At 39.8% G+C, this 27,831-nt stretch overlaps 1 protein-coding gene across 1 annotated transcript in view; it reads right to left on the reverse strand.

The window, feature by feature from the left end:
• P4HA3 (prolyl 4-hydroxylase subunit alpha 3) overlaps nucleotides 1-27,831 on the reverse strand; it is a 56,841-nt gene that overhangs the window by 19,543 nt on the left and 9,467 nt on the right. The window contains exons 2-5 of the mRNA XM_074304054.1: nucleotides 24,553-24,695; nucleotides 8,408-8,631; nucleotides 5,276-5,425; nucleotides 494-545 (exon numbers count right to left, since the gene is read on the reverse strand). Coding sequence (XP_074160155.1) covers nucleotides 494-545; nucleotides 5,276-5,425; nucleotides 8,408-8,631; nucleotides 24,553-24,695 — 569 coding nt within the window. The remainder of the gene's footprint in view (nucleotides 1-493; nucleotides 546-5,275; nucleotides 5,426-8,407; nucleotides 8,632-24,552; nucleotides 24,696-27,831) is intronic.

A 27,831-nucleotide genomic window follows, 5' to 3' on the forward strand; every position in this document is an offset into this window, starting at 1 on the left:
AGCTACAGTTTATGAATCTGTAACAGCGGTGATACCTGTCAAGCCTGCTTCACAATGAAGTTGTTACAAATACTGTAAGTGTTAAAAGTGGTGTCACATGTGCATTTATTTGTATCTCTACCTACATCAACACATTAAAGGTAGCACACTATAATGGCTACAGCACTGACCTCAGCTCAAAAAGTCCTGAATTCAAATTCCACTTCTGACATATACAAGTCACTCTTGCCTAGCTTGGCAAAGCACTATCTAAACAGCAAGCCACACAAATTATAAATAGTAGAGAAGGAAATAATCTTTCACAAAGAGAATTTCGTTATAGTGAGCTTCCGACCTGAGTCCCAACCTCACACACAGATTACTCTACAATATCCCTGACATAGACTCTCCTAATTGGACAGCTCCAGCTACAGGGAGCTCCCCACTTCCCCAGACACTTTCGGCAGGAACAGAAAATTTCCAGCAAACCAGTAGCTTTTCTGTCATTACATACCATAGCGAAGGAACTCTCTGGAGAGACGGAGGGCGTAAGAAACATTTCCTGCCTATGACAAGGAGAGAACAATATGGTTAGTTGAATCACCCAGGCAGGCCAAACACCAATAATAATAACTTTTCTATATTGTTTTATGATTTTTAAAGTATTTTACCTACTACCCTGTAAAAGAGATAAGAATTATTATCCCCATTTCACAGATGAGGAAAAGAAGTGCCCAGGATCAGGCAGTACCTGTGTGTCAAGCTCTAGAAACCAGCATTCTTTCCCCTTCCATCATGCTAAGTCTTCTAAGTCAGTATCTCCAATGTACTGCTCCCCACAGGTAAACAAGGGAGCTCATTGAGATGGACAGGATAGACCAGAAATGGAGATGTTTGTTCTAATCCAGGACTTGCCAGCACCTCAGTGTGTGGTCCTGGGAAAATCACTGTTTCCCCATGTACATGAAAGTTTGAAAAAAAGATCCTAGAGAACAAACTATAATACCTGCTATGTGCCAGGCTCTGTACTAAGCGTATTGTAAATATTATCTCATTTGACATTCACAACAACTCTGGGAGGGAGATGTGATGAGAAACTGAGGCAAAACAATACTATCTCAATCAATCCTCACAGCGATCTTGGGAGGCAGGAGCTATTGTCACCACCATTGTACAGTTAGGAAAATGAAATTTAAGAGACTTGCCCAGAGCCAATAAGCTTATAAGTATCTGAGGCCACGTCTGAACTTAGGTCTTCTTGAACCAAGCTCAGAGCTCTATCTGCTACACCCTCTCATCAGGGCAGAATGTTAATTACATTATCAAAGTGCTTATGTGGAGTTCAATATGAAAATGAATAAGATATATATTTTTAAACTACCTTGAGATCCTAAAGTGAGCCAAGTCACACTTTAGGGACTATACTTTTCAAATATAGTCTTTTTTTCTTTTCCTTTTTAGTTTCTGAGATAATTTTTTTTAAATCAGTAAAATGGAACTTGCTCTGGGAATTCCAGAATCTAAGCACTCAATCTCAAAGAACCTTTATTTAATCCAATTCATATCCCGTAGAAATTCTCTTTATAGTATTACTTTGTCAATGAGATCATTCACCCCTTATTTGGAGACTAAACTGAGGAGTTTCCATTGAGGAGGAATTTCCCAATTCCTCCCAAGATAGCTCATTTAATTTTGGGTATAACTCTAATTTCTAGGAAGCATTTTTTCACTTTGAACCTAAATCTCCTTCTCTGCAACCTTCACCCATTTGCTTCTATGTCTGCATCTGTAGGGCTAAACAGAACAAACCCCATTTCTCTTCCATGACCATCCCTTCAATTAAGACAGCTCTCCTCTCTTTCAACTTCCTTGGACTGAACATTCCCAGACTTGATATTTCCTTATATCTCCAAAAGTGAGGAATTTGTGCATGAGAAGAGAAATATTTCCATAATGGTATCATACAAATAGAGAACTTCCCACCCATTTTCCTGGAACTGAAAGCAGTTCTGTCTGGTTTTGTCCTAATATTTTATTCCATCCTCCCTCAGACTGGTTAAGGATGAAATGAAGCCCTGACCTCAGCAAACTCTGCAGGTCAAAGGAGCTGTATCAGTGAACTGGTTCCTGCTTCCAGATCCTGCTATAAAGATCAGGATGTGGGATATTTGAGATAGTTTTAGGGCTGGCCAATATTTGCCAAATAGTTATTCAAAGGCCACATTTTTTAACAATCAGTTTTCTTGTGCAGCATGATAGTTGTGGAAATAAGTATAGAAGAACTGCACATACTTAACATATACAGGATTACTTACCATCTAAGGGATGAGGTGGGGGGGCAGGGAGAGAGAAAAAATTTTGGAACACAAAGGTTTTGCAAAGGTTAATGCTGAAAACTAACTGTGCGTATATTTTGAAAATAAAAAGCCTTTAAAAATCAGGATACATGTTCTTTCTCCTAGTATTTGTTTTAAATAACTCATTTAAAATTCTATCATAGGCTTTTGTTTTTACTCTGCAGATATTTTCCTTTAACAACATCCTGTCCTCCCCACTCCAACCCTTTCTTATAAAAACAACAACAACAAAATTCAAGTAAAGGTAACAGAGGCAAAGATCATGTTTGACTGTCTCTAAGGAGGACAGGAAGATGCATGCCTTAGCACTTCTCCAGGATTAGATTATTCTTTCTTTCTTCTTTTCTTTTTCTTTTCTTTTCTTTTTTTTTTTTTTTTTTTTTTTTGCTGAGGCAACTGGGGTTAAGTGACTTCCCCAGGGTCACACAGCTAGGAAGTGTTAAGTGTCTGAGGTCAGATTTGAACTCAGGTCCCCTGACTTCAGGGCTGTTACTTTATCCACTGCACCACCTAGCTGCCTCCAGGGTATTCTTTCTTTCTTTTTTAAAAATTTTTTTAAAATTAATTTTATAATTATAGTTTTTTGACATTACATATGCATGGGTAATTTTTTTTACAGCATTATCCCTTGTACTCACTTCTTTTCCGAATTCCTCCCCCTCCCTCTACTCCCTCCCTCCCTCCCTCTACCCCCTCCCCTAAATGACAGGCAATTAGGGTATTCTTTCTTAAGACAAAAGAGATATGTTGGATATCTCAGTCTAAATTTCTATTGGATGTGTAATTACACTTGTTATAAATTCTCTGTTCTAAATACTGGATTTTGCCTTTAGGAAAACTCCTTTAATGACTCCAAATTCTCCCCGAAAGAAAGGTCCATATTTCTAGATATTACTATTGTATTCATTTTGATTAGTTACATGTCATGGATTACTATATTTTTTAAAAGAAGTTTATTATGATTATCACTCAAACAGCAATAAACAGACCCATGATGAAGGTGGATATGTGATAATAGATGACAAGAAACTATGAAAAAGATATTAGGATATTAAACATAAAGGATATTAAAATTATATATATAAAGCTAATGGAGAGTCCATGTACTCCCTTGTATCTGTAATATCAAGTGAAACTATGAAAGGTCTATCTATGTTATGTGAACAAACTGGGGTAAACTTAAAGAAGGATTTGGAAAAGGGTCACCTAGAATGAGCAGGCATGGATAGGTTGCTATTGGTATCATTGAAAAAAACACCTGATTTGAGGTCACAGTTCCATTTGAGAATTACACAAACAAAATCAATGCAAGTAGAATAAGAAGATAAACTACTGAGTGGAAAAAATATTTGCTTGGAATATCTGATATCCAAGATATATAAGACATTGGCATATAATCTTTCCCTCATTCCCTCTTTATGTTCTTCCTTCCCTCTTCCCCATCCCTCTTTCCTTTCTAATATGACTAAGAACCATCACAATAGATAAATGGTCAAATGATATGAACAAATAGTTTTCAAAAAATAAATAGAAAATATGAATAACTATATGAAAACATATTGCAAATCATTAATAAGAGAAATGCACATTTAAAAAACTCTGAAGAATCCCCCAACATTCAACAGATTGGCAAAGATGATAAAAGATGGAAATAGCCTATGTTGGAAGGACCTTGGGAAGACAGACATTTTAATATAATGTTGAGGAAACTAGAACTGGTTTAGTTATTCTGAAAAATAACTTTGAATTATGTTCCAAAAATTAACTAAACTGTTTGTAACTTTTGACCCAATAATACCACTTTTGGACATATAACCCCAAGAGGTAAAAATCAGAAAATTAGATTTTCAGTGGAATACTTAAATCTTATTTTTAGACATAAATATGAAATATATTAAAAAGTAGGTGCTTAATAAATGTTTGCCTGCCTACTTGACTGACTGAAGTAATGCAAAAGGAAGAAAGTAGAGCCAGAAGAATTTTCACATTGACTGAATGAATAAATAATGTTTTTGTTTATTCAACCAGTCTGTATACAATGAATACATGAAGCTAGATTTTGAGGAAAGATACAAAATTTAGCTAAAATTAAGCTCTTTTAGTAGTAGCAAAGTAGGGCAGGCTGGGGACAGGGTGGGGGCGATTCCATCTTGGGGAATGACTAAACAAATTATGATACATGAATGTAATACAATATCACTATGCTATAGAAATGATGAAATTGCCAAGTTTCAGACAAACTTATGAAGACTTTTACAAATGGAGATAGAATGATAGAAGAAACAAGAGAACCATTTATAATGATAACATAACATTACAAAGAAAAATAATTTCAAAATACTTAATAATTTTGGTCATTGCCAACTCTGATTCCAAAGCACTGATAATGAAACATGGTCCCTAACTCTTGACAGAAAATTGATAGATTCAAGATGAAGAATCAGACAAACAATTTTGAATTTGGCCAACAGGAGAAATTGTTTTGCTTGACTTGTTATGAGGGCTTTATTTTTCTTTTCTTTTCTTTTTTTTCTATTGAGAAGTAGGAAAGGGTAGGAAAGAGAAAGGGAAGCAAAACAAAATGAAAAGAAAAGATCACTGAGGTATGATTTTTAACCGAATAAAGGAATAGAAGGAAAGTCTGGAGGAGCAGTATAACTTTGAAAGCAATAGGTTAAATTTATTATATACTTAAGCAAAAAGCAAGTTGTACATAACAGAGATCTATCTGGAACTTAGTGTACAATGCTCTTTTTTTTAAAATTTACTATGCATATGGAAACGCCCTTATTGTTTAATTCAGAATCTAAAACAAATTTAACTCAGATGTTGTCCCTGCCTCCTTGAAGTTCATGCCTCAGAGATGGGCTGCACTAAATGATCCTTGAAAACCCTTATCCCAAACAGTCTGATTTCCTCTGTCCCATCTGTGCTCCTACCTGGAAATAAGCAAAAGCTAAGTAGTCTAGAGCATCTTCTAGGCTCCCTTCATCCTCTGTATTCCACTCCCCATAGGAGCCTCGGAAGAGGCTGACGGCCACTTCCAGCCATGTGATGGCGTGATAGTAATCGCCCATGTCATAGGCCACCTACAAGGAAGCAGAAAAGTCACCATAAAACCTCACCACCATCACCACTCCCAGCCGTCACCACCAAGTAAGGAAATAACACAGAAATTCAAGGGATAAGGGAACCTCTTGATTTCCCGTGGAAATTTGTGTCATCACCAACTTTCAAGTCAAAGCTAAGTGAAAGGACTCAAAGAATTGGAAAGGACACTGACCTTGAGAGTTAGAAGATCTAGGTTAGTGTATTGAATCTGCAATTTACCAAATGTTTGTTTGTTGATTGTTGGTTTTATATTGGATAAATAACCTGATTTCTCTAAACCTTAGTTTATTCACAAAATAGGAATAGGAACAGGAAAAGGAGACAGTAGTATTTGTACTATTTTTTTTATTGTGAGAATCAAATGAAAAAATATGTCTCAAGTATTTTATAAACATTTATTTCTTTAATGCCTCATTACTTGACTAAAATATTACTTGATGTCTCTTTGTGGCACATAAGTGACTTTCTATTCCCAAAGGCTCTGCTTCTGGTTCATGGCATATTTCAATATATCCGAGCTAGTAAAACTTTGGGTCTGAAGACCAGTCTAGCTAAGTTCAGAGAGCCTCATCACCAGGTTTGCCATAGAAGCCAGAGCAGGTCTCAAAGACCATCTACCAAATTTGGGAATGATACATGAAAGCTTCAAGGTAGGAGGCAGTACCCACACCTACACCATCAAATTCTTAAATGATGAGGAATATGGCAACTTGGTGACACAGTGGACAAGAAAGCTGGGATCAATCAGTAGTCATGTAGACCTGAGTTAAAATCTAGCCTTACACACTTATTAGCTGTGTGATCTTGAGCAAGTAATTTAACCTCTATCTGCTTCAATTTCCTCAACTGTAAAATGGTGATGATAATAGCCCCCTGTCTCTCACAATTGGTGTAAGGATCAAATGGGTTAATATTTATAAAGTGCTTGCTATATAGTAGATATTTAATAAATACTTGTTTCCTATAAATCCTAGCTATTATTATTTTATAAAAGTATTTTACATATAATATTATATGTATACCATATGTGGTAGTATTCATATATAATATACATATCATATAACATATATAGTAGTATATTTACATATATTTATAATTAACAAGGATTTATCTTCTTTCTCCTACTCCCTCCTCTCCAACAATTGAACAATAGCAAAAAAGAAAAAATAATTATTAGTAGACGTTTAGGACACCTCATACATCATAAAGTATGCAAGGGAAATGTAAACCATGCATTAAATGTGGTCCTGGGAAAACAAGATCATTTCTATCTAGTAGGATAGGGGAAAGCTTTTTGATATAGGACACATCAGAACTGAGTCTTGAAGGATGGGTAGGCTTTCAGCCTTCAGAAACTGATGGAGTGTATTCTTAGCTTATAAAAGGAATAGGCAAAGATATAGAGTACTCCAGTTGGAAATAAGAAACTATGGCAATTCAGATTCTCTAGAACATTAAGGTCAGGAGGAGATAAAAATCTGGGATAAGACTCAACCCCAAAATGAAGGAACAGAAACATTAGGGAAATAGGAACTGAATTTGGTAAGCAATGGGGAACCTAAGCAGGGACTTGAGCAGATGAGCGATAACCACATCTGTGCCTTAGAAAATTATTCAGGTGGTGGTACACAGGATTATTTGGAGTAGGGAGATAATGGAGGACAGAAGATTTGCTAGGAGATTATTGCCATAATCTAGGCAGCTGCAACAAAGGCTTAGACTAAGACAGAGGCTATGGGAATTACCAAGGAGGAGACATGGAAGAGTAATATTTGCAGGTGCTCTAGCTCAACAGATTAATTAATGAATAGACTATGTAGTGATAAGAATATTTGAATTTCTGTACAAATTCTGTACAAATCTGAGTTTCGATCTCTTCTTTGATAGAAACTAGATTTGGACTGTCTACTTCAAAGGATAAGTGGCAGGGGAAACCTTTTATAAACCTAATTAAATGTTACAAAACTGGGAATTATTTTTAGTTCCTCTCTTACCTCTGCCACTGACTCAAAGTGTGAGGCTCTATGCCTCAGTTTCCCTGGTCATAGTCAGAGTAGGAAGTGAAGTAAATCAACAAAAAATGACTGTGTAGATTGTTCTGCCAAAGAAACTGTTTAAGTCAGAAACAGTTCTATGTGTTTTCTAGGAAATGACCCTCTGAAAGGAGAACATCTGGCTTTGTTTATTGAGAGGTCCCTTCCTGCTGGTGTTACATATGTTATAGCCATACAGAAGAGCACAGAAATCCTGCTTTGAATTTAAACTAGCCACAGACATGCCTTTCTGAGCTCTGATTTCTGATTTTCCGGAGCAACAATTCAACATGGTGAGTTTATAGTGTAGTGAGCCCTTGGTTAGATCTTTGAATCTTCCAAAGGAGGGTGCCCACTGAAGGGACTGTGGGAAATCCCACCTGAACCATCCCCTTTAGCATGGAGAACACCTCTTTTTTATGAAGAATGGCATCTCCCTAAATCATACTCCTCCAATTCCCTGATCGGGTCACTCCTCTGATCAAGTGCTTTGCTATGGTGGCAGGACCAAGCCTTCTGGAGAGAGAAAAAAGGAAATGTTTGGCCAGCATCAGACTCTCTCTGAGAGAAAAGTACATTAAATCCCAGCCACGTGCAGGCTTTTGCTGATGGGAAACCCACTCCTGATAGGGAAGCCCAGTCCAGTTAGTTCTCAATATGGAATCCTTTCTTTTTGTTGAGTTAAAACTTACCTCCCTCTATGTCCCCTCTACTGCCCTGGGTTCTGTGCTCTGAAGCCAAGAAGACTAAGTCTCAATGTTGGCAGCCCTTCTGATACTTGAAGAAAGTCATCATATTCCTCATCAATTTTCTTTAAGTCACTTACTCCCAGTTCTTCTGACTGCTCCTCCTAAAACCTAGTGCCTAGTCCCATTCCCATCATGGATGCCCTCCACTGGGCCTTCTTAAGGAGCAGAATACCTTTACCTTTCCCACATGGAAGCAATCATCTGCTGAGAGGGGAAAAACCTGGCTGGGCCTGTATATGTCAGTGACATCAGAGCCTGTGACTCTCTGAAAAGCCCCATGGGCTAATCCTTTCACACTCAGCATATATACATCCTGCAGACGCATCAAGGCCCGGGCTGCTCCCTCCAGGTCCTCAAAGGCTGGGAGGTCCTGCTCCACTTTCACATAGCCATCCTTCAAAGCTGCAAAATCATAAAAAAGATGAATTCATTCATCCGACATTCACTGAGTACCTACTGTATGTGAACATGATGTTATCTCCATCCGAGGAAATTCAGGGTATGTCAGTTCTGTGAGAATGTCAGAGCTGGGAGGGACTTTAAACTGCAGAATATCACAGCTGGAAGGGGCCTTAGAATATGGAATGTCAGAGTTGGGACAGGCCTTAGAACAGAGAATGTCGGCTGGAAATGGCTTAGAACATAGAACGTTGGCACCAAAGGGGGTCTTAAAATGGTCAACAGGCAATCACAACATCATGAGACTTATGTGAAAACCAGATTTATTACAGGAGGAATTAACATGCATGTGGAACCCAAAGAGTTCACAATCTATACATGTTTGCATGTTTATGAGAATACAAAAAAAGGAGGATAAAGCCCAAATTTTCACCTAAAGGGGAATGACATAGGAGGAGGAAAGATGGGAAAGGGGAACCTCCCCCTACTTGATGGCCAAAGTGACATTCTTTTCTCTTGGGAACTGCTGGAACTTGAAGATAGGATGATCTGGTTATTTACAAGGATCCCAACTGTACAAGTGATTTCGCAGCCCAGTATAGACTAACTGGTGTCTGTGACTCCCAAGGACACAGAGGGAGTCCAGTTGGGATACAAACAAAAATTACATCAGCTGTTTATGTTGAGGGGTTGCTTCATCCCTGACACATTCAGGGCCGCCTGTATGCTTTGTGTCCAGTGTTTCTAGAAAACATTGTAACCCAGAAAGATAAATTCAGGGAATCTCTTAGCAATCCCTTAACAAAACCCAGAATGACAGAGCTGAGAGGGACCTTAGAGCCCAAAATGTCAGAGCTGGGGGGTGACCTTGGAACACAGAATGTGAGAGCTAGAGGGGGACTTTAAACTCTAGAATTTCAGAAATGAGAGAAGCCTTGGAACACTCTTAGATGAGAAAGTGAGACCCAGACAAAGGGAAATGGCATTCATAAGGAATGTCAGTGTGACCAGCCTGACATAGTCATACTAGTATGATTATTAAGTTACAAAAGCAGTTCTTGAACCCAGATTCCCTGAAGCTCACAAAGATGTCAGGAATTGTTGGGTACCAAACTGGGTCTCACTATACCATTATTCTAATTCCAGAATGTCATGTCTTAAGAAAGCTGTACCCCAATTCCCTAACTTCTTAAAGAGGTATAATTCTTAGATCAATGTCTACTTTCTGAAGAGAGAGACAGAGACAGAGACAGAAACACACAAAGCAAGATGAAGAAAGAGAGACAGAACCACAGAGACAGAGGGAGCCACAGATAACAAGAGAGACAAATACAAACAAACACACAGACATAGAAAGACAAAGAGAAAGAAACACACACAGACACAGAGAGATTAATAAGCTCAAGAATTCCCTGACTTTTGGCAGGATCCTTTTTTCATTTTTCAATTTATGTTTTTTTCTTTTTCCTGAGGCTGGGGTTAAGTGACTTGCCCAGGGTCACACAGCTAGGAAGAGTTAAGTATCTGAGAGATTAGATTTGAACTCGGGTCCTCCTGAATTCAGGGCTGGTGCTCTATCCACTGCGCCACCTAGCGGCCCCTATTTTTCAATTTATGAGAATCAAACACCTGTCCCTTCATAACATTCCTCTCCTCTCTGTCCCATCTGTCTCCTTTCCATCAGGGGGGCCTTGCAATCAGTCTCCTCCATCACCATCACAGTTGCATTACATTGTGTCCTGCTTTCATATTTTATATGCCTTTTGTGCAATTGAGAGGAAGCACGGTCATGTAGCTGGACAGCTGCTCTCAGAACAAGGAAACCTAGCTTCCAGGCCCACCCTTAACATATGCTGGTTGAGATACTGTAGGCAGGTCTCTTAACTTCTCAGGGTCCTCCTAATATTGGAAGTTGTCAAAGAGGTGCTGGCAGAGGGTGTTTCCTTTTCTAGGAGCTTCCTATGCCAATAAAAGGACAGGCCAAGTTTCTAATAGACTTTTGTGTCATTATCATATTCTATTGTACTACTGTATTATTTAAAAATTCAACCAAAGTTTAACCAATGCTTATTGTGAGCAGAGAATTGTGCAGGGCATCGAGGTTCATCAGCCCAAGTCCCTGTTCTCTGGAAACTCACGGTCTAGTCAGACATAAACCCAAATAATTCTAATATGCAACATTAGATAATGAGTGCATTAAGGAATTATCAGAAATGTACTATGTAAGGTCTGAGGGGAAGGTCATTAATGACAAGGGAGGAACAGGGAGGAGAGAACAGAAGGGAACCCTGGGACTTTCTAGGAGACAAAATCCTTGGGTTTGGCTTCAAAGGATGATGAGATTTGAAGGATAGGAAGAAGGAAAGGGATACCATGTTATAGGTACATAAAGTATTAACATCATGAGCAAAAACAGCAAGGCAGAAGGCTGCCTGGAGTATTTGGGGAACAAAATAGCCTCATATAACTGGACGGTGTGGAAGTGAGTAATGTGGGAGAATAGTTAGGTAGTTATAGAAGATATTATTATGGAGGATCTTCCATACCCAGGTAAAGAAAACAGTTTGAGTTTTAAATAAAGCATCAGGAAGCTACTCGAGATTTTTGAGCAGTGGAACAATATTTCTTGGTCCATGCATGAGAAAAGTTATTCAGAAAAGGGTACAAAGGATGGATTAGTGGAGGAGAGAGTGATAAGGAGAAGACCTATTAGGAAGTTATTTCTACAGTCCAGAGGGTAGTAATGGGGCCTGTCCTAGAGTCAGTGTGGTATGGAAAAATTATAACTGATTTTTTTAATTGTCAAAATTATATATGTAATGAATATACTAATAATTTGGATGTTTCAAAGCCTTTTTCTGGCCTAGGAGTCAGCACCTTACAGCGCAGCTTGAAATGATCAACAACCTTCTCCTGTGTAAGTTAAGTGTATCAAAAATTGCCAAACCTGTTTCCATAACAGGGGTCTGTTCCTGTCCCTCTTCAAGCAATGATCCTGAGATGGGAAACAATTACTTAAGAATTGTTCCCAGAACACCCACATTGTCCTACACTCACAGGTTTGTCATGGGAAATCACTCAGGGCTGAAAATGATCTTATTGTAACCTACTTTCCTCTTCTCTTCCCACTTAGGATTTGAGTATAAAACCTTTACCTTTTCTTCACCAGGAGATGACTCCTGCCCAAAAGAACTTCCAGTTCGAAAACTCTGAAAGTAATTAAACTGCTACTTGATTTCTATCACTCTAGGCCTGCCTTGTATGGCTCCTGCTATTCACAGTTTAGAGACCAAGATGGTAAAATTCTGTTAACAGTAGAAATCAGGGAGGGAAAAATGAATACAAGATATATTTCAAATTAGAAAGAACTAGAACTTGATAAATGATTGAATACGAGAGGTGCGGAAAGAGGAAAACCCCAAGGTTACAAATGAAAAGATAGAAGGAAAAGTAGACTTAGGAAAAAAGAGGATAAATTTAACTTTGTTCATGTTGAAGGGGCAGTAGTGTACCATAGTACAGTGTTCCACAGAGAAGGGACCTGGGTTCAAATTTCACCTCTGATCCTTACTACTTGCATGTCTTTGTGACCTATGTCTTTACTTCCTAATGTGTAAAATGAAGAAGCTGACAGATGACCTCTAAGATCCCTTCTAGCTCTCCACTTATGAGAATGAGGAAAAAGAGTCAGGCTTGGAGTCAGGAGGACCTGAGTGATACTACCTGGGTGATCCTGGGCAAGTCATTTCACCCTGATTGCCTCAATTTACACATCTAAAATGAGCTGGAGTAGGAAATGGCAAACCAGTCTTTGCCAAGAAACCCCAAATTAGGTCATACAGAGTCAAATATGACTGAACAACAATCCCCTGAGAAATATGGATCTGAGGTTCACAAGAGAGACCAAGTCTAGAGGAAATGATTTGGGAGTTAGCTGTATAGAAGTTAAGGGAGCCAATGAGACTTCCAAGAGAAAAAGTGCAAGAAAAGAAGAGAAGGGAGTCCTGAGCAGAGTCTTTGGGAGCATCTACTTTTGGTGTTCAGGAAAATGAGGAGGACCCTGTACAGGTAAAGAAAAGAGGCAAAGAGCACCTGGTATGGAACACAGCAGCCTGCAAAACAATTTTGCAGGAAGATGAAGAAAGGGCAAAGGGCAGCCATAGAATGACCTATAGCGGGAATGTGTTCTAGTGTTAAATGTGGACAAGAGAATCCACAAGAAGGATTTCAAAGCTGCCCTCCCATGTGAAAAAGAGACGTATGGAGATGGCAGGGGAGTCATTGGTTCTAAGGATAAACTAGGAGGATAGGCCCAAGGAATAGATAAGAAAATGTTGAACATCACACACACAATAATCATTCTGACACTTAGTGGCTTCCAGTTTGCAAAGTGTTTTACATACATAATTTGACTTGAGCCTTAAGACAGCCCTGAGAGGTAATTACTACAAGTTGGGTGACTCTAGACAAATAACAACACATTTTTACTTCAGTTTCTTCAACTGTAATAATTGTTAGCATTTATATAGGATATCTGGAAAGTCTTAGTGTTGTTGTAAGTCATGAATAGCTATCAAAGTTTAACATGAGCATAAGACTTTTTGGGGCATCCTATATAGCACTTTTATATGCTAAGTCATTTTATTCTCACAATAACCCTGAGGGATAATGCTAGTAATATCCCCATTTTACAGGTGGAAGGAAATAATCACCTTTGCCCATCTTACTTCACTGGGTTGTTGGAAAGAATGTTCTTTGTGAGTTATAATTGCTAAGTTTTGTGTTTCTATCCAGGCCCTCACGAGGCAGATGGGGATGGATCACACCCAGGGCTTTCTCCTGGTCCTTCCCCTTCCGTCCCCCCTCCATAATTAACTAAGATCAAACTTGAATACACAGTCACTAACTACAGTACTCCATTTACATCCTCTCTACCCTCTCCCATGCTTCCTCATTGGCTAAGATGACCCAGGGTTCAAACAAACTAAGCCAGGAGGGTCTGGAAAGTTAGAATGGCCTCCTTTACAGATCAAGAAGTCTGGTTATGGATCCTGGGGCTGTCACTAAGCACCAGCTCAGCTAAATGTGGAGAAGGGATCACCACAGGGATGAGGAGAGGGACCTAGATTCAAATACCAACTCTGCTACTTCATACTGCGTGATCCTGGGCAAGCGATTCCATCTCTCAGCCTCAGTTTTCACATCCACATCTATCCACAAGGCAGATACTAATAGCACTTACCTTCTAGGGCTGTTATGAGGATCAAATGGGATAATAATTATAAAGTGCTTATAGCACAGTGCCTGGCACAAAGTAAGTGCTAAATAAATAATAATTATTATTAGTATTAAATTGGGTTCTGAGTGCCATTATAACTTTACACATATGATTTGTTTCTACTTGTTTCTTTTTGTTTCTTCTTATTAGATCAATAGCTCCCTGGTGGGAGCTAAGAAAATGACATAGGTTCAAAGATGTATAGCCAGAAGGGACTTCATAGTTCACCTAATCTACTCTTATCATTTTACCCAATAAAGAAACCGAGTCCCAGAAATCTGAAGTAATCTGCCCCCAAATAGTGACAAAGCCAAGATTAGAAATCATTTTTTCCCGATTCCAAATCCATAATCTCTTCCATTGTCCAGCCCCACACCATTCTGAGATTCTTCCTCTGGGGCTCAGAAGAACAAGCTCATAGGTCCAATATCCAATTCCAGGCTCATCTCCACCAAAAATGAAGCTTCCTAACTATTTAGATAGAGGCTTTGGGTGGTAGGCCCACGTTATTCAATCAATTACTTAGCTAACTAATTTTTAAGCATGCCCCTTTCCACAACCCAAAGTGGGGAATTTTTTTCTTTAATAATAAGAATTATCAGATGTAATTTGCTCTCTTCCCTCCCCCCCACCTTAAGATGACAAAAAAAAAAAGAAAAGAAAAATAGATGTTATCCAAACAAGGGAGGCAGAACAGCAGAAGATACCATCAATAACCCCAGAGAGAGCACCAGTGGCTCTGAGGCATCTGTGGACAACACATAGAAGCAGAGAGAGCCCAGTCCTCTAGCTGATCTCCCCCCCGCCAATTTGGCTCTTAAAAAAAAGTCAATTTTATTTTGTTTTCAGATCCACACTTTCTCTCTCCCTTCTCTACTTTGTTGCAAACATGTATAATCAAGCACAACAAATTCCCAAATTGTCTAGGTTAAAAAAAAATGCCCTCATCTGTATTCTGATTCAATCATTTCTCTATTTAGAGGTGAATAGCATGCTTCAATATAAATCCTCTGATATCAGTGGTTGGTCCCTCACTATGCTTAATTAGCTCTTTGGCTTCAGTGAGTGTGCTGATAGAAAGGAGAAGAAGAGAGAGAGGGGACAGCTCTTCCTGGCTAAACAAGGTAGTTCCAGGGTGTCTAGTTACCTGGGTGTCTTTCTTTGTGTCTATGCTGGTGTTCCCTTGGAACATACACCCTTGGGGACAATCCCCCACACTGGGCTGTGCTTCAAGTTGCCTGAGGTATCAGGCACATCTAAGAGCAGAGTGTTCTGAGCCCTGTATCCTTGAGAGCACATTCTGGGCACCAATTCTTCTCTTGGGGATTAGTAATTAGTAGTAACAGACCCTGGACGTCATGGTTCTGGAGTGGGACCCCCAAGTCATGGTTCTGGAGTGGGACCCTGACAAACTGGGATGAACAGCCTTTTTGGATTTATCAATATTAATCAATAGACTCTCACCCAACCTCTGCCCATTCCCTCTCAGTACCTCTTATGTTCTCACTGGCTTCCAGGCTGTACACAACATTCCTCCAGTCAGACTGTAGCCGCTTAATAAGGGTGTAGGCCAGCAGAGGGTTACCCACAGGGGTGGCTGACCCCTTGTGCAAAGAGAGGACCTTGTTGTAGAACCTGCAAGACAGGAGAACAGTGACCTCTCCCCCACCTGCCACAATCATGGCGGTAAAGGAGGAATCGCCTAGTTTCTGAGGCTTTAAACACAGAAAGACAAAATGTTCTCAACACCAGATCATAAAAACTCAAAGACAACTAGTAAGGGACCAGGAACGGGGTGGGGGGAGAGTAGGGGGGAGGGGGGAAGAGGGGAAGGGCAAATCTGGGAGATCTGAACACAGACCTAAAACCAAGGGACTGGAAGTTCTAGCTTCAACCCTGCTACCAGGGCTCATGTCACAATATCCAAAGTGAGTGAGGTGATGGAACATCCCAGTGTTCCCTGTCTGGCTCAGGTCCCTTCTGAGGTATTCAATCCAATAATTCAATAGACATTTATTAATTACAATTATATGCCAGTCAATGAAGGTTAAAGAGCCACCATCAGAATCAGGAAGACTTGGATTCAAATCCTACACCTGACACATAGTAATCATGTGACCCTCAACAAGTCATTTAACCTTTCAACTCTCTAAGATTATATGTGCTAAGTAGGGTATTGATCTGCATTGGAGGAAGGAATTTCCTAACTGGATGTCACCGATCTTTGTACAGATAAAAAATGCACCAATCCATGGGTTAGGGACTAAAAATACAGTGGGATGGGAGACACTCTTGGGATTGTCACTCTAGTTCAGTGCCTATACTCCTTGGCTTCCAGCAAACCTTCCTAAATTCCCTTTTCAATATGAAAGGGAATCAATTATAGAGTGTTCCATGGTTGTAAGAAATACAATAAAAAGATTCACTTCAAAAGACAATATAGTGATTTACCAGAATTCCTCTACATCCTTTGGCAAGTTTTAATAGCCCAGGTTGAAAATCCCTGACTTACCTTTAAAGACAAATATAATAACATGTAAAGGGACAAAGGGGAGAGCCATAGTGTTCTACTAGCATCCCACCTGGCTCTAGCAGTATCCCATCTAGATCCCACATCTTAGGAAGGACACTGGCAATTCTGTGGGTGGTCAGGACTGGAGATCATGTCTTATCAGTTTGGATGACTCTGGGCTAGTCATCTAAACTCTCTTAGCCCATTTCTTCATTTGTAAAATGGATTGATGATAATACCTCCATTGTTGTAAGGATCAAAAGAGATAACATAAAATCAAGTCAACAAGCATTTATTAAGAGACTATATGCTAAACCAGGATCAGAAACTGGGGAATATTTATCCTGAAAATGAAAATACTTAGGAAAGACATGATAACAGTTTCCAGATTTTTGAAGACTTGTCAGAAAGCAGGTCTCGAAGACAAGGGAAGGAGTACTTGGTACATAGTAGGTGCTGAATAAATGTTTATTGATTGATTAAATCGATCTCAACTTCAAACAAAGAAAATCTTCTTAATTAGAGCTGCCTTTTTTTCTGAAGCAATGGTAATTGCTTGACTAAAATTGAGTTGACTAAAGCTTCCAGAACAGGAAGGGAAGGGGACCGTTGGGGAAGAGTGAATAGTTGGATGGATGGAGGAGCTAAAGCAAGGACTAAATTGAAGAACTGACATGGGATATGCCCCATACCGACTATTAAAGCTTCGAGACAAGAAAGTAGGAACTGAGTAGCTCAAAATGCTTCTAGGGAAGGCAAATAGTTCATTTTCAGTTTAGACCCAGCTTAGAACCTGAGACAGGTCTAGAAATGGTCTTTGGAAAACTTAAGAAGACTCTAGAGGTATCTAGATGGTATAGTGGATAGAGCACTAAACCTAGAGCAAGGAAGAAGAGTTCCAATCCTGCCTCAGACACTTAACTACCCTTGTGGTCCTGGACAAGTGATTTCACTTCTCTCTTAGTCTGTTTCTTTACACTCAAAATGGGAATAATGACAGCGCTTACCTCATTGGGTTGTTGTGAGCCTCAGAAGAAGTAACGAATTAGGTCAAGAAGCCTCCCATGTATAGAATTACCATTGCTATGTGCCAGTATTACTACTCTATGGAGTATTATACTAAGAAAACCCAAAAGGATCACAAAAGCTTGGATATGACTGAAACAGTTGAACAACAAATGTGTGGGGAATTGTGTGAAATGCTGGCAATATATTGCAAATCTTAAAGGGTAATAAAAATATGATACTTATCAAATAGTTAATTTTTTCTTGTCACTTAAGGCCCTCCCTTCACCCCAGTGGGATAATCACAAAAACTACATTAACCTACCTAATAAGGCACGGAGGGGATGTCATTCATGTTATCAGAAGTAGTACTCATATGGATGAACTCATAGATCCATGTTTCTGAAATGTGTGGGTATCATATTAAAGTTAAGTGACTTGAACTTTAAAGGCAGTGTGACACAGTGAATAGAATGCTGGGTATGTCAGGAAAACATTTATTCAAATTCTGGTTTTGTTATTAGTCCAGCATTGGGCCAAACACAAATTACTTATACCTCGCTTAGGTCTAGTCTCTTCTTCCATGCCATTGTGTCCATAATGGCTGAAGTAGCGAGAATCAGCCTGTTATAGTGAATAGAGAGAAGCAGGAAGACTTGACTCCTAACACACGTTTCCTTTAATATATCACCTAATTTCTGACTATCCCCTCTTCCTCCCTTGGCAACTCACAAGATCATAGATTCAGAGTTGAAATCCAGCTCTCATTTTAGACATAATTGCCAGGCTTGGAGTGAGCCAGTATATCCGGCCGAGCCTTCAGGATTATCTGGCGGAAGTATGAGGAAAGAGGAAAAGTGAGACGCCGGGGAGCAGGGAGAAGTCTGCAGATGATGACTTGCTATGAATCAGAGACATTACAACCCTCTGACATTATTTCTTCCTGCTCCTTGAAAATTCTCAAGTCCCTGGGAAATGAGTGTAAACTGTGAGCATTGTTTTTTGTTTTGTTTTTACCCTGCGAATACAATCCTTCCTTTGCAACAACAACAACAAAATTCGGTTCTGCACATATATATTGTACCTAGGATATACTATAAGATATTTAATATGTATGGGAATGCCTGCCATCCAGGGGAGGGGGTAGAGGGAAGGAGGGGAAAAATTCAGAACAGAAGGGAGTACAAGGAATAATGTTGTCAAAAAAAATTACCTATGTATATGTACTGTCAAAGAAAATGTTATAATTATAAAAATTAATAAAAAACAAAATCAAATGGAACACTCTTAGATGAGAAAGTGAGACCCAGACAAAGGGAAATGGCATTCATAAGGAATGTCAGTGTGACCAGCCTGACATAGTATGATTATTAAGTTACAAAAGCAGTTCTTGAACCCAGATTCCCTGAAGCTCACAAAGATGTCAGGAATTGTTGGGTACCAAACTGGGTCTCACTATACCATTATTCTAATTCCAGAATGTCATGTCTTAAGAAAGCTGTACCCCAATTCCCTAACTTCTTAAAGAGATATAATTCTTAGATCAATGTTTACTTTCTGAAGAGAGAGACAGAGACAGAGACAGAAACACACAAAGCAAGATGAAGAAAGAGAGACAGAGAGAACCACGGAGACAGAGGGAGCCACAGATAACAAGAGAGACAAATACAAACAAACACACAGACATAGAAAGACAAAGAGAAAGAAACACACACAGACACAGAGAGATTAATAAGCTCAAGAATTCCCTGACTTTTGGCAGGATCCTTTTTTCATTTTTCAATTTATGTTTTTTTTTTTCCCTGAGGCTGGGGTTGAGGGACTTGCCCAGGGTCACACAGCTAGGAAGTGTTAAGTGTCTGAGACCAGATTTGAACTCGGGTCCTCCTGAATTCAGGGCTGGTGCTCTATCCACTGCGCCACCTAGCTGCCCCCTATTTTTCAATTTATGAGAATCAAACACCTGTCCCTTCATAACATTCCTCTCCTCTCTGTCCCATCTGTCTCCTTTCCATCAGGGGGGCCTTGCAATCAGTCTCCTCCACCACCATCACAGTTGCATTACATTGTGTCCTGCTTTCATATTTTATATGCCTTTTGTGCAATTGAGAGGAAGCACGGTCATGTAGCTGGACAGCTGCTCTCAGAACAAGGAAACCTAGCTTCCAGGCCCACCCTTAACATATGCTGGCTGTGATACTGTAGGCAGGCCTCTTAACTTCTCAGGGTCCTCCTAATATTGGAAGTTGTCAAAGAGGTGCTGGAAGAGGGTGTTTCCTTTTCTAGGAGCTTCCTATGCCAATAAAAGGACAGGCCAAGTTTCTAATAGACTTTTGTGTCATTATCATATTCTATTGTACTACTGTATTATTTAAAAATTCAACCAAAGTTTAACCAATGCTTATTGTGAGCAGAGAATTGTGCGGGGCATCGAGGTTCATCAGCCCAAGTCCCTGTTCTCTGGAAACTCACGGTCTAGTCAGATATAAACCCAAATAATTCTAATATGCAACATTAGATAATGAGTGCATTAAGGAATTATCAGAAATGTACTATGTAAGGTCTGAGGGGAAGGTCATTAATGACAAGGGAGGAACAGGGAGGAGAGAACAGAAGGGAACCCTGGGACTTTCTAGGAGACAAAATCCTTGGGTTTGGCTTCAAAGGATGATGAGATTTGAAGGATAGGAAGAAGGAAAGGGATACCATGTTATAGGTACATAAAGTATTAACATCATGAGCAAAAACAGCAAGGCAGAAGGCTGCCTGGAGTATTTGGGGAACAAAATAGCCTCATATAACTGGACGGTGTGGAAGTGAGTAATGTGGGAGAATAGTTAGGTAGTTATAGAAGATATTATTATGGAGGATCTTCCATACCCAGGTAAAGAAAACAGTTTGAGTTTTAAATAAAGCATCAGGAAGCTACTCGAGATTTTTGAGCAGTGGAACAATATTTCTTGGTCCATGCATGAGAAAAGTTATTCAGAAAAGGGTACAAAGGATGGATTAGTGGAGGAGAGAGTGATAAGGAGAAGACCTATTAGGAAGTTATTTCTACAGTCCAGAGGGTAGTAATGGGGCCTGTCCTAGAGTCAGTGTGGTATGGAAAAATTATAACTGATTTTTTTAATTGTCAAAATTATATATGTAATGAATATACTAATAATTTGGATGTTTCAAAGCCTTTTTCTGGCCTAGGAGTCAGCACCTTACAGCGCAGCTTGAAATGAACAACAACCTTCTCCTGTGTAAGTTAAGTGTATCAAAAATTGCCAAACCTATTTCCGTAACAGGGGTCTGTTCCTGTCCCTCTTCAAGCAATGATCCTGAGATGGGAAACAATTACTTAAGAATTGTTCCCAGAACACCCACATTGTCCTACACTCACAGGTTTGTCATGGGAAATCACTCAGGGGCTGAAAATGATCTTATTGTAACCTACTTTCCTCTTCTCTTCCCACTTAGGATTTGAGTATAAAACCTTTACCTTTTCTTCACCAGGAGATGACTCCTGCCCAAAAGAACTTCCAGTTCGAAAACTCTGAAAGTAATTAAACTGCTCCTTGATTTCTAAAATCTCACTCTAGGCCTGCCTTGTATGGCTCCTGCTATTCACAGTTTAGAGACCAAGATGGTAAAATTCTGTTAACAGTAGAAATCAGGGAGGGAAAAATGAATACAAGATATATTTCAAATTAGAAAGAACTAGAACTTGATAAATGATTGAATACGAGAGGTGCGGAAAGAGGAAAACCCCAAGGTTACAAATGAAAAGATAAAAGGAAAAGTAGACTTAGGAAAAAAAGAGGATAAATTTAACTTTGTTCATGTTGAAGGGGAAGTACTGTACCATAGTACAGTGTTCCACAGAGAAGGGAACTGGGTTCAAATTTCACCTCTGATACTTACTACTTGCATGTCTTTGTAACCTATGTCTTTACTTCCTAATGTGTAAAATGAAGAAGCTGACAGATGACCTCTAAGATCCCTTCTAGCTCTCCACTTATGATAATGAGGAAAAAGAGTCAGGCTTGGAGTCAGGAGGACCTGAGTTCAAATCTGGCTTCAGATACTACCTGGGTGATCCTGGGCAAGTCATTTCACCCTGATTGCCTCAATTTACACATCTAAAATGAGCTGGAGTAGGAAATGGCAAACCAATCTTTGCCAAGAAACCCCAAATTAGGTCATACAGAGTCAAATATGACTGAACAACAATCCCCTGAGAAATATGGATCTGAGGTTCACAAGAGAGACCAAGTCTAGAGGAAATGATTTGGGAGTTAACTGTATAGAAGTTAAGGGAGCCAATGAGACTTCCAAGAGAAAAAGTGCAAGAAAAGAAGAGAAGGGAGTCCTGAGCAGAGTCTTTGGGAGCATCTACTTTTGGTGTTCAGGAAAATGAGGAGGACCCTGTACAGGTAAAGAAAAGAGGCAAAGAGCAGCTGGTATGGAACATAGAAGCCTGCAAAACAATTTTGCAGGAAGGTGAAGAAAGGGCAAAGGGCAGCCATAGAATGACCTATAGTGGGAATGTGTTCTAGTGTTAAATGTGGACAAGAGAATCCAAAAGAAGGATTTCAAAGCTGCCCTCCCATGTGAAAAAGAGACGTATGGAGATGGCAGGGGAGTCATTGGTTCTAAGGATAAACTAGGAGGATAGGCCCAAGGAATAGATAAGAAAATGTTGAACATCACACACACAATAATCATTCTGACACTTAGTGGCTTCCAGTTTGCAAAGTGTTTTACATACATAATTTGACTTGAGCCTTAAGACAGCCCTGAGAGGTAATTACTACAAGTTGGGTGACTCTAGACAAATAACAACACATTTTTACTTCAGCTTCTTCAACTGTAATAATTGTTAGCATTTATATAGGATATCTGGAAAGTCTTAGTGTTGTTGTAAGTCATGAATAGCTATCAAAGTTTAACATGAGCATAAGACTTTTTGGGGGCATCCTATATAGCACTTTTATATGCTAAGTCATTTTATTCTCACAATAACCCTGAGGGATAATGATAGTAATATCCCCATTTTACAGGTGGAAGGAAATAATCACCTTTGCCCATCTTACTTCACTGGGTTGTTGGAAAGAATGTTCTTTGTGAGTCATAATTGCTAAGTTTTGTGTTTCTATCCAGGCCCTCACGAGGCAGATGGGGATGGATCACCCCCAGGGCTTTCTCCTGGTCCTTCCCCTTCGCCCCCCCCCTCCATAATTAACTAAGATCAAACTTGAATACACAGTCACTAACTACAGTACTCCATTTACATCCTCTCTACTCTCTCCCATGCTTCCTCATTGGCTAAGATGACCCAGGGTTCAAACAAACTAAGCCAGGAGGGTCTGGAAAGTTAGAATGGCCTCCTTTACAGATCAAGAAGTCTGGTTATGGATCCTGGGGCTGTCACTAAGCACCAGCTCAGCTAAATGTGGAGAAGGGATCACCACAGGGATGAGGAGAGGGACCTAGATTCAAATACCAACTCTGCTACTTCATACTGCGTGATCCTAGGCAAGCGATTCCATCTCTCAGCCTCAGTTTCCACATCCACATCTATCCACAAGGCAGATACTAATAGCACTTACCTTCTAGGGCTGTTATGAGGATCAAATGGGATAATAATTATAAAGTGCTTATAGCACAGTGCCTGGCACAAAGTAAGTGCTAAATAAATAATAATTATTATTATTATTAAATTGGGTTCTGAGTGCCATTATAACTTTACACATATGATTTGTTTCTACTTGTTTCTTTTTGTTTCTTCTTATTAGATCAATAGCTCCCTGGTGGCTCCACTAAGAAAATGACATAGGTTCAAAGATGTATAGCCAGAAGGGACTTCATAGTTCACCTAATCTACTCTTATCATTTTACCCAATAGAGAAACCGAGTCCCAGAAATCTGAAGTAATCTGCCCCCAAATAGTGACAAAGCCAAGATTAGAAATCATTTTTTCCCGATTCCAAATCCATAATCTCTTCCATTGTCCAGCCCCACACCATTCTGAGATTCTTCCTCTGGGGCTCAGAAGAACAAGCTCATAGGTCCAATATCCAATTCCAGGCTCATCTCCACCAAAAATGAAGCTTCCTAACTACTTAGATAGAGGCTTTGGGTGGTAGGCCCGCGTTATTCAATCAATTACTTAGCTAACTAATTTTTAAGCATGCCCCTTTCCACAACCCAAAGTGGGGAGTTTTTTTCTTTAATAATAAGAATAATCAGATGTAATTTGCTCTCTTCCCTCCCCCCCACCTTAAGATGGCAAAAAAAAAAAAAAAAAGAAAAATAGATGTTATCCAAACAAGGGAGGCAGAACAGCAGAAGATACCATCAATAACCCCAGAGAGAGCACCAGTGGCTCTGAGGCATCTGTGGACAACACATAGAAGCAGAGAGAGCCCAGTCCTCTAGCTGATCTCCCCCCCATTTGGCTCTTAAAAAAAGTCAATTTTATTTTGTTTTCAGATCCACACTTTCTCTCTCCCTTCTCTACTTTGTTACAAACATGTATAATCAAGCACAACAAATTCCCAAATTGTCTAGGTTAAAAAAAAATGCCCTCATCTGTATTCTGATTCAATCATTTCTCTATTTAGAGGTGAATAGCATGCTTCAATATAAATCCTCTGATATCGGTGGTTGGTCCCTCACTATGCTTAATTAGCTCTTTGGCTTCAGTGAGTGTGCTGATAGCAAGGAGAAAAAGAGAGAGAGGGGACAGCTCTTCCTGGCTAAACAAGGTAGTTCCAGGGGGTCTAGTTACCTGGGTGTCTTTCTTTGTGTCTATGCTGGTGTTCCCTTGGAACATACACCCTTGGGGACAATCCCCCACACTGGGCTGTGCTTCAAGTTGCCTGAGGTATCAGGCACATCTAAGAGCAGAGTGTTCTGAGCCCTGTATCCTTGAGAGCACATTCTGGGCACCAACTCTTCTCTTGGAGGGGATTAGTAATTAGTAGTAACAGACCCTGGACGTCATGGTTCTGGAGTGGGACCCCCAAGTCATGGCTCTGGAGTGGGACCCTGACAAACTGGGATGAACAGCCTTTTTGGATTTATCAATATTAATCAATAGACTCTCTCCCAACCTCTGCCCATTCCCTCTCAGTACCTCTTATGTTCTCACTGGCTTCCAGGCTGTACACAACATTCCTCCAGTCAGACTGTAGCCGCTTAATAAGGGTGTAGGCCAGCAGAGGGTTACCCACAGGGGTGGCTGACCCCTTGTGCAAAGAGAGGACCTTGTTGTAGAACCTGCAAGACAGGAGAACAGTGACCTCTCCCCCACCTGCCACAATCATGGCGGTAAAGGAGGAATCGCCTAGTTTCTGAGGCTTTAAACACAGAAAGACAAAATGTTCTCAACACCAGATCATAAAAACTCAAAGACAACTAGTAAGGGACCAGGAATGGGGTGGGGGGAGAGTGGGGGGGAGGGGGGAAGAGGGGAAGGGCAAATCTGGGAGATCTGAACACAGACCTAAAACCAAGGGACTGGAAGTTCTAGCTTCAACCCTGCTACCAGGGCTCATGTCACAATATCCAAAGTGAGTGAGGTGATGGAACATCCCAGTGTTCCCTGTCTGGCTCAGGTCCCTTCTGAGGTATTCAATCCAATAATTCAATAGACATTTATTAATTACAATTATATGCCAGTCAATGAAGGTTAAAGAGCCACCATCAGAATCAGGAAGACTTGGATTCAAATCCTACACCTGACACATAGTAATCATGTGACCCTCAACAAGTCATTTAACCTTTCAACTCTCTAAGATTATATGTGCTAAGTAGGGTATTGATCTGCATTGGAGGAAGGAATTTCCTAACTGGATGTCACCGATCTTTGTACAGATAAAAAATGCACCAATCCATGGGTTAGGGACTAAAAATACAGTGGGATGGGAGACACTCTTGGGATTGTCACTCTAGTTCAGTGCCTATACTCCTTGGCTTCCAGCAAACCTTCCTAAATTCCCTTTTCAATATGAAAGGGAATCAATTATAGAGTGTTCCATGGTTGTAAGAAATACAATAAAAAGATTCACTTCAAAAGACAATATAGTGATTTACCAGAATTCCTCTACATCCTTTGGCAAGTTTTAATAGCCCAGGTTGAAAATCCCTGACTTACCTTTAAAGACAAATATAATAACATGTAAAGGGACAAAGGGGAGAGCCATAGTGTTCTACTAGCATCCCACCTGGCTCTAGCAGTATCCCATCTAGATCCCACATCTTAGGAAGGACACTGGCAATTCTGTGGGTGGTCAGGACTGGAGATCATGTCTTATCAGTTTGGATGACTCTGGGCTAGTCATCTAAACTCTCTTAGCCCATTTCTTCATTTGTAAAATGGATTGATGATAATACCTCCATTGTTGTAAGGATCAAAAGAGATAACATAAAATCAAGTCAACAAGCATTTATTAAGAGACTATATGCTAAACCAGGATCAGAAACTGGGGAATATTTATCCTGAAAATGAAAATACTTAGGAAAGACATGATAACAGTTTCCAGATTTTTGAAGACTTGTCAGAAAGCAGGTCTCGAAGACAAGGGAAGGAGTACTTGGTACATAGTAGGTGCTGAATAAATGTTTATTGATTGATTAAATCGATCTCAACTTCAAACAAAGAAAATCTTCTTAATTAGAGCTGCCTTTTTTTCTGAAGCAATGGTAATTGCTTGACTAAAATTGAGTTGACTAAAGCTTCCAGAACAGGAAGGGAAGGGGACCGTTGGGGAAGAGTGAATAGTTGGATGGATGGAGGAGCTAAAGCAAGGACTAAATTGAAGAACTGACATGGGATATGCCCCATACCGACTATTAAAGCTTCGAGACAAGAAAGTAGGAACTGAGTAGCTCAAAATGCTTCTAGGGAAGGCAAATAGTTCATTTTCAGTTTAGACCCAGCTTAGAACCTGAGACAGGTCTAGAAATGGTCTTTGGAAAACTTAAGAAGACTCTAGAGGTATCTAGATGGTATAGTGGATAGAGCACTAAACCTAGAGCAAGGAAGAAGAGTTCCAATCCTGCCTCAGACACTTAACTACCCTTGTGGTCCTGGACAAGTGATTTCACTTCTCTCTTAGTCTGTTTCTTTACACTCAAAATGGGAATAATGAGAGCACTTACCTCATTGGGTTGTTGTGAGCCTCAGAAGAAGTAACGAATTAGGTCAAGAAGCCTCCCATGTATAGAATTACCATTGCTATGTGCCAGTATTACTACTCTATGGAGTATTATACTAAGAAAACCCAAAAGGATCACAAAAGCTTGGATATGACTGAAACAGTTGAACAACAAATGTGTGGGGAATTGTGTGAAATGCTGGCAATATATTGCAAATCTTAAAGGGTAATAAAAATATGATACTTATCAAATAGTTAATTTTTTCTTGTCACTTAAGGCCCTCCCTTCACCCCAGTGGGATAATCACAAAAACTACATTAACCTACCTAATAAGGCACGGAGGGGATGTCATTCATGTTATCAGAAGTAGTACTCATATGGATGAACTCATAGATCCATGTTTCTGAAATGTGTGGGTATCATATTAAAGTTAAGTGACTTGAACTTTAAAGGCAGTGTGACACAGTGAATAGAATGCTGGGTATGTCAGGAAAACATTTATTCAAATTCTGGTTTTGTTATTAGTCCAGCATTGGGCCAAACACAAATTACTTATACCTCGCTTAGGTCTAGTCTCTTCTTCCATGCCATTGTGTCCATAATGGCTGAAGTAGCGAGAATCAGCCTGTTATAGTGAATAGAGAGAAGCAGGAAGACTTGACTCCTAACACACGTTTCCTTTAATATATCACCTAATTTCTGACTATCCCCTCTTCCTCCCTTGGCAACTCACAAGATCATAGATTCAGAGTTGAAATCCAGCTCTCATTTTAGACATAATTGCCAGGCTTGGAGTGAGCCAGTATATCCGGCCGAGCCTTCAGGATTATCTGGCGGAAGTATGAGGAAAGAGGAAAAGTGAGACGCCGGGGAGCAGGGAGAAGTCTGCAGATGATGACTTGCTATGAATCAGAGACATTACAACCCTCTGACATTATTTCTTCCTGCTCCTTGAAAATTCTCAAGTCCCTGGGAAATGAGTGTAAACTGTGAGCATTGTTTTTTGTTTTGTTTTTACCCTGCGAATACAATCCTTCCTTTGCAACAACAACAACAAAATTCGGTTCTGCACATATATATTGTACCTAGGATATACTATAAGATATTTAATATGTATGGGAATGCCTGCCATCCAGGGGAGGGGGTAGAGGGAAGGAGGGGAAAAATTCAGAACAGAAGGGAGTACAAGGAATAATGTTGTCAAAAAAAATTACCTATGTATATGTACTGTCAAAGAAAATGTTATAATTATAAA

This window comes from Sminthopsis crassicaudata, chromosome 3, assembly GCF_048593235.1.
Source record: "Sminthopsis crassicaudata isolate SCR6 chromosome 3, ASM4859323v1, whole genome shotgun sequence".
NCBI classification, from domain to species: Eukaryota; Metazoa; Chordata; class Mammalia; order Dasyuromorphia; family Dasyuridae; genus Sminthopsis; species Sminthopsis crassicaudata.